The 8332-nt window shown below is 38.5% G+C and overlaps 1 protein-coding gene across 1 annotated transcript in view; it reads left to right on the top strand.

The window, feature by feature from the left end:
- The first annotated feature begins 872 nt into the window (after positions 1-872).
- The window catches only part of AADAT (aminoadipate aminotransferase), a 14829-nt gene continuing 7369 nt past the window's right edge, over positions 873-8332 (top strand). The window contains exons 1-7 of the mRNA XM_005415551.2: positions 873-943; positions 2595-2763; positions 3805-3937; positions 4612-4686; positions 5970-6179; positions 6702-6767; positions 7904-7986. Coding sequence (XP_005415608.1) covers positions 877-943; positions 2595-2763; positions 3805-3937; positions 4612-4686; positions 5970-6179; positions 6702-6767; positions 7904-7986 — 803 coding nt within the window. The 5' untranslated portion in view covers positions 873-876. The remainder of the gene's footprint in view (positions 944-2594; positions 2764-3804; positions 3938-4611; positions 4687-5969; positions 6180-6701; positions 6768-7903; positions 7987-8332) is intronic.

Raw genomic sequence — 8332 nt, forward strand, 5'->3', positions numbered from 1 at the left:
TGGCGGCCTGCAGGGGAAACGGAGTTAGGGAGGCGTTTTTACGCGATGTGTTTTTTTCAGAGCGGCCTTGCTCGGTAGGTCGTTTCTGGTAACTGGCGGCACATGCGTGTTGCTGTGGCTGCTCCTTGCCCTTGCATTTTTTTTCTCTGCCTACTGTCCCTTCAAAGGAGGCGCCTTCTTGTGGCTTTTCCAGGCCATCGTGCTTCCTGCCGGACTGTAGTTCACTGGCCACTGGACATTACGCGATGTGTTTTTTTCAGAGCGGCCTTGCTCGGTAGGTCGTTTCTGGTAACTGGCGGCACATGCGTGTTGCTGTGGCTGCTCCTTGCCCTTGCATTTTTTTTCTCTGCCTACTGTCCCTTCAAAGGAGGCGCCTTCTTGTGGCTTTTCCAGGCCATCGTGCTTCCTGCCGGACTGTAGTTCACTGGCCACTGGACAGTGAACTCTGTGGGCACCAGGGGAAAGGAGGAAAACACTCATCAGATGCATTTGAAAGACGTTCATATTATCCTTTGCAAAAAAAAAAAAAAACACTTCTAACTTGACAAGTGTTGTGACTTATAATGATAGCTTGCAATCCTAAAAGCACTTCAAATGCAGTGCTTAATACAGCTAAATAAAGCCGGATTCTCGTTAGCTAAAAATGAGCTGATGGTTGTTTAAGATCCATCAAATCTTCAGATTTGTAATTTGCCGTTAAAACTCCAGAGCTGACAGTAAAGGGAGGGAAAATAGGCTTTTTCCTGCTCACTGGCATACCACAAATTACCCAGATCAAAAGCATTACTTGTGGGAGATGCACATACTAAAAGCATACTGCAGTTCTTATTCCTTTTTCTAGCTTCATGTGCAACTAATTATTCTTTCTCCATAGATATGAATTACTCTAGGTTCATCACCACTGTGAGCGCAGCAAGAAAAGCATCTCCAATAAGACTGCTGAGTGAGTACATGTCCCTTCTTCCCAGTTTCTCTGAAAGTACCATTCTATGTTCTGATCTGTGCTGGAGACTCATGGCTTACGACTTTAAAAGGTTTGAAAGAAAACCATACTGTAAGCTGACCAAGCATCTTTTGTCAAGCCGAGATGCCAAGGAGGTATAAAGAAAAATAAAGTGAATAGCCTTGAACCATTTCAGTAACCCATCCAGACAGATGAGTTAGTATTATCACTTTAACAAGTGTCTGAAAAGTCTCTGCTACTGTCTCTGAACTCGGGCTTTTGGCACAGTTTGCAACTGAGTTTATGTTGTGTGTCCAGGAACAAGCAACTGCTAGTGACTTGAAATTCAGTCCCTCCAGGTTTCTTTCCACTTCATTTTCCTGTATCCTGTTCATGTCCATAAATTCCTCAGCACCCCCACCCACTCAGTATTACTACACTTTCCTTTTCCATATTAATCTATCTTTAGGCTACAACATTACATTGTCTTCCATGTGACAGATGGAAGAGCTTAACTGCCTACTTGTTTACTCAGCTGAAACCTACAGAGACCTGACAGAATCCAAGCATGAGACATATATCACTAGTTAAGCCTTCAGGGGTCAATTTCCCCTCTTGGTAAGGGGCTGGCATTTGCTGTTCTGCTTAAAATGCTTCACACAGGTACAGAAAAGTCATGTAATTCACTCTAGGCAGCCTCTTTCTCGAGTGATACGTTAATATGCACCATAACAGAAATATTAAGAAGCACAGTTCCTGTGGATAGACATATTGAGCCTGCAGTTTTGATGACAAAGTAAATCTCTCTTTACCAGGCCAAAAGTCACAGGCATAACACAAATTGGTGAAATAACTGATAAGAATTAACTCCCCATGTTCAAGTCTGCTAGTAAGTACTGGACAATAAACTCTGTAACAGGCCACTTTTTAAGCCAGCTCTGGTGTCATCTGTCCTCTCATATCTGATGTAAAACTGTCAAACCAGCATGAATGCCATATTGGGAGTTCTTAGATTTAAAGCAATCAAGTGCCCTTGCTGGATAAAGGTCTGGTCTGCACTGCATAGATTGGATCTGAATGATTGTGAAACTGTGACTTAAAAGCAGGAATTAAGATTTTCTTCTTAGCAATTTGCTTACACAGTGCCTCTGCCACTAAAACTGGGCTGCTAGAAACATTTCCATTCCCTTATAGAAAAGCTATAATCATCTGTCAGTATATCTGCCAGATCAGCTGAAGTGAGACTGAATGAAAAACAACAAAAAACAAAGCCACTCATTTCAAGTCAGTCTAAACAGAAGATCATTTAGATTTTAAATTCTTGAAGCTCAAAAGACATCAGTCATGACAGTTTTCGTAACAGAGCTGTCCAGATTTTTTCAAAATAAATTACAAATAGCTTTTTTAACTTAAAATGATTTTTTGTTTTAGTCTGTCCTAGCAGTATCTCCCTCCTGGGGCCCCCAAACACCTATTTAATCCAAGCAGAAAGCTGACTTTAAGAAGAGCTATCTTTTTGAATTCATGATAGTTAAACGAGTAAATTGAAAAATATAACAAGTTTTCTCAGCCATTATTAAATATTGATTAAAGGATATAATCACTATTGTAATAATCAAATTGTAACCAAAGTGTTTTCCTTTTACTCTAGCTGAATTGATGCAAAGGTCTCCTCCATCTCTTATCTCTCTGGCTGGAGGGGCACCAAATCCTAATGTCTTTCCCTTTAAGAGGGCAACAGTTGACATTGGACATGGAACACCTATTGAGATTGGGGAAGATCTGATGAAGAGAGCTCTCCAGTACTCAGCCTCAGCAGGGTATGCGTCATAGCTGCTTGCACTTCGAGATACCACAAGCTACGGATCATAATATCCTTTATTATTGCATTAAGTCACCTGTGTTTTTAAAACCTGTTCATAAAGCCCTTTTTTTCAAAAAATAGGTTCTTTCCAAAACCCATGTTGGGTTTGTTTTTTTTTTCAATTTGTCTCACTATTTACATTTGAGTTCCAGTGGAAAATTTTGCAATGAGTTATGTAAAAAGAATTTAAAAATCCACTTAAAACCCTAATCCTACTATTTCTCAAGCCAGAGCATTTCCTAGCTATTTGTATTTGAGAATCCAGACACCCAAATCAGATTTTAAAGATACTGCATTACAACACATTGTTTCTATGTTTTGGAGTATTTCTTTTCATTTGGCACCATATACTAAAGTCAGTGTGTAGAACTTGTGGTAGTTGAGTGGAGGTATTTATAGAATTGTCATTTTTGGTACAAAAATTGCATATCATTATATTCCATATCATTATATTGCTTTAGTGCTCATGTAAACTTCTTGGCATACAGCACTGAGTCAGGTGAGGACAGGTTTGCAAAAAGACTGGGGTACCTACAGAGATACATGGGGCATCAGTTAAAACTTTGCTTAACATTTAAATGAACCAGCCATTTGTGAACATCCTACAAGATCTTAAGATATTTTTTGGAAAATGTGTTTTTGAAATCCTTGTAATCTCCAGCAGGTTACAAGCAGCATTAAGAACTTTGTCACACTGCCACATTTAAGTACAGAATTATCATTTCTAGGAGTGGGTATTGTTCAGCCTCCACCCTGTTTCATTCCTGGCAAATAATTTCTGCCCAGATTTCACTATGATAATTTGGTGTATGGACCACAGTTGCCCATCTCATTTTCTTAATTTGATAAAGCAGTCATAGCAATTGCATTTAAGTGTATCTGTGTGACAGTTGAAATCAAACTCAGGACTGCATGCTAGATTTGACAGGGATTTAGAGGAACAGACTAGCTTTGGCCTATATAAGGTCTGAGATATGCCTTCTTATTCACATTTCAGGATTCCAGAGCTGTTGTCTTGGCTGAAAGATTTCCAGCGGAACTTACATGATCCCCCCACAGCCAATTACAGTCCTGAGCAAGGACAGATGGAAGTGTGTGTCACAACTGGCAGCCAGGAAGGCTTGTGTAAAGTAAGACCAACAGATTCATATGTTAAAAGCATTTCATTCAGAGAGATGTTTATTCTTCAGCTGTATTCAGCATTAAGTGCTCTCTATAACTATATGCAGGGTACTGTTTCATGTACTCTTTCTCCATAGATATGAATTACTCTAGGTTTATGTACAAGATAAGGGAAATGCAATAAAATTGGAGTGGCATTCTAGACTGTCAGGACGGCATGAAAGTTCAGGTGACCAAAGAGCCTGGGTAGAAAACATGCTCTAATGTAACATATCATGTTACTCAAGTAGTGCAATAATAAGTGCATAGAGGCTTTACCATAATTCTATTTTAAATATGTTTCTTCTCATTTTTACTTCCTGATTTTTTGGGGTTTTTACTTCCTGAAATAATTGCCCTTTCCAGTCCACTCTCACTGCTGTTTAGGTGTTTCTTTCTATGACTTATACAGTAGAAAGGGTGCTTCAGAGCACTGTCTTTCCATGACAAGTTGGTAACCTATCTTAATTTGGCTCTAAAGCAGATTTTTCATCCATTCATTGCCTTTCTCACAAACAAGATATTGATATGGTTAGGGAATTACTAGTATCTAATCAAGGTTTTTGATCCCACTAAGAAGTCAAAAGTACAAAGCACAGGTATAAAAACTGACCAATCTAAAATAGAATATTTTCTTTTGCAGGTGTTTGAAATGCTCATTAATCCTGGAGACAACATCCTTTTGGATGCACCCACATACGCAGGAACACTAGCAGCTGTAAGTATTCCTTAGCTACAAAACATTGTCGATGTTACATTTGAACTAAACAGCAGTTTAATGCCTGATCTGCAGTCTTATAAGCACTGTCTGTATTTGCCATAAAAACATATCCAAGACTCAAGATTTTAGTGTCCAACCAGTTAAGTTCATAAATATTAATTCATAGAAGGTTTCCTACTACAAGTTCTGTGAAAGCTATTTGAAATTCCTCTTCCAAACACTAGTTCATTCCAAGGCTAAGATCACATATGGGACTGGAAAGAAAGCCATCAGGACCTAGTTTGGTTGAATTAAATCTATAACAAGTGGGTGTGTTAATATGTCAGCAAGTTTACCTGAAGTATTTCATGATCAGAGTATACAATAGATATAAATAGTATAATATTGGAATAGGCCTGAAGCAACCATATGAGTACAAAGATATGAATTAGTGAGAACTGTACAAAAGCAGCAAAGTTTACTTCTGAAAAGTAGTTTAATCAGTATAAAATTAAATGCCTCAAAATGCATAAGAGTTGCAAGAAGGGTTAGAATAAATACACCACAAATTCAGTTGTCCCCCCTTGCATCAAAATAAATTGTTATCGCTTACTGTCCTATATTTGAATATATAGTCTAATCAGCTGTACTTTTTTAGGAATGTATTTTGGCAATGCAGCAGTTTTCAGTTTTACTTAAAAATGCAGAGCACTACATGGTACAAATTGAAATTCCACAGAGGAGGGACAGCAAGCTTTTTCATTGGTATTTTGCCTATATTTTTTCATGCTGCTGTCAACATGTCACTGCAGTAGCATCATTTCATTCTCCTTTTTATTGCTGAATTTATCTATTGAGAGAACAGATTCCTTGCCCTTTGTCAGGGAAGAGTAGCTTAAAGCTCTGACATTTTCACCAAAGTAGAGTGTATATTGTCAGTAGGAAACAAAGGTGCTGTGACCTTAACTGTCTGTGGTGAGAGCATGAGAAGTCATGAGAGAACAGTTCAGATTCACAAACTCCCTTTCCACTTGAAAAACCAAATCTGATTTCCTAAAAAAGAGCAGCAACTGAACATAGGAGTTACCCATTTCCTCTGAGTTGGCTTAGTAGAACAAATAATGTGCTAAGTGTGACAAGCCTTACAGCAAATTCAGGCAAACTCTTATTTGACTCATGAGCAAATGGAGCTTGAGATATCTATAAAAGCAAAAAGAAAGACTTTGTATTGATGAAATATTATGGTGACAATGACAAAAGGAATTACACAATTATGATAGTTTTGTTTCTTCTATCAACAGCTGAGGCCCTTGGGTTGCAATATAATTAATATTCCTAGTGACCAACATGGCATTATTCCAAAAGCTTTAAAAGAAATTCTGTCTGCTTGGAGCCCAGAGGATGTAAAAAATTGTAGCAATCACCTCCCCAAATTCCTGTACACTATTCCAAATGGATGCAACCCAACTGGCAACTCGCTGACCACAGAGCGCAAAAAGGAGATTTACCAGGTATGGAGCTGTGGTCTTGTGAACCTTGTAGGTGGAAATAGATAAATATCAGTCTTGTTTTTGTTGAAGATACCCTCTGTTTGATATTTAGGCCCATTATTGGTCCAGTAAACATTCCTCCTAGAACTTGCTTCTAGCAGAATCTCTTCCACAGCAGCTCTTCAGGGGTAGACTACGCACTAGGTAAATTGTTTTTCAATAGTAGCCCACTGGCAGCTGGTACCTTTGCCATGGGCTTCTAACTGGACTTATTGCATGTTGCCTGCACGGTTTGAATACCGCACGGAACAGAGCTTCAGTTTCATACAAGGGTCTGTGTACTATAGGTACCATGATTACTCTTACCATTTTTTGATATCTAAATTGGGCACTTGAAGGCTTCTTATCATGGGGGCTTCTAGATAATGAATGGCCAATCAATAGAATAATAATGTGATGCTGGTTAAAAAAAAAATCCACCTGACTGAATTTGCAGCGTCTTTAACTCTTATTTCTTTTGTTACTTTTTATTAACTTATTTAGCTTGCAAGAAAATATGATTTTCTCATAATAGAAGATGACCCTTACTACTTTCTTCAATTTGAAAAGGTAATTTTTCTTTCATAATCCTTATAACACCTTATTTTCTGGGGAGAACCTAAGGTTCCACAAGCAAACTAAGGTTTGAGCCTTGAACCTTCGTGCATGCCTCTTCTTCATGTCCTAGCAAGGCAGTTGTAGGCCTTACAGTCTGTGCTCCTTTCAGTAATTTTCCCCTTTGTGGTATTTTATATCCTGGTAATTAGTGGTTCAAATTTCTCAAGCCTCATACAGGATAGAATTTTTCAGTAATCAGAAAACGACGAAGCCTTTGCGTTCAGAGCAAAGCAAGTATGTCACTGAAGCAGCACTTGAAATTTTCAGCCTCTTAATGTTCCTTTCTCCCTGTCTCTTCTTTTATTCAGCAGAAGACTGCATACTCTGCACCTACTATATCCCTTTGCCCTTTGGAGAATCTGGGAGTTCTCCCAGGTACCACATATAACGGTGCTGGATAGGCAGCTTCCCTTCATGTAAATTTTCTGCAAATTTCATATGTGAATCTACAGTTACTCAGTCTTTAAAAGCACCTAACTTCAGAAATCAAAATGGGTCTTACAAAGCACTAAAACATTGGTAGAGGATAAAGGTCAGCATTTTCTCTTTTGAAATATGTTTTTATGGAAGGAGGCAATGAAACTGCCACACTTATTGAATAGTATTGTGAAGCTTTGTAAGAAAACATAGGGGAGAAGGTGTAAAAACAGAATTCTTTCTAAGGAAAAGGTATGCTGAACTCAGATCTTCACAATTTGGTCCAGTCTTCTGATTTCACTTTTAAATATAGCAAAATGCTACAAAGCCCCATTTTAGAAATTGCAATACCTCTTTACTCCACAAGAAATCTTGGCAGAAAAACCATTATGTCTCTCTCCTTCTTATGGCATCATACCAGAACTTAAACTTGTGTGCTCAACGGTGGGCTAAGCAATCATCAAAAAATAACAAAGCTGGTTTCTTGAAGATGTTCACAGAATACTGTAATCATATCTCAGAAAGCTAGGCTAAGCAATCACTTGTCAGCAAGCTACTGAAATGTTTTCCTTGGAATACACATTTGAGAAATTAATTGTGTCTTCCTAGTAAAGAAAATAATTCCATTATAATCCTTACTTAGCACCTTGAATTTTATTTTTTATTCCAAGCCCTGGGCTCCAACTTTCCTCTCAATGGATGTGGATGGCCGAGTTATCAGGACCGACTCTTTCTCTAAAATTCTCTCATCTGGGTAAGGCCAGCTGCAGACCACTTAGCATTGCCTATTCACTTATAAGATGCAAGACTTCATATGAAAACACATGCCATAGTGTTTTCTCATTTACTAACTATCCAATTCTGGAATGAGCTTCAGAATCAACAGCTTTTTGCAGTCTTCTCACTTTTCATGTAATCTCTTGGCAATCATTTTACTCCAGGTTCTGTTTCTCTTCTGATGCAGATAGCTAAGCCTCTCCCTCCAGGCAGTCCATTCTTGCAGGCACCATCTAGGCAGAAAGACAGATGCTGGAGTCTAGCTCTATTCCTGGAGCTCTTAGGAGCTTTTCTCTCTTCTTTTTTCCATTTCCCTTTTTATC

This window comes from Geospiza fortis, unplaced genomic scaffold (genome assembly GCF_000277835.1).
Source record: "Geospiza fortis unplaced genomic scaffold, GeoFor_1.0 scaffold40, whole genome shotgun sequence".
NCBI lineage: Eukaryota > Metazoa > Chordata > Aves > Passeriformes > Thraupidae > Geospiza > Geospiza fortis.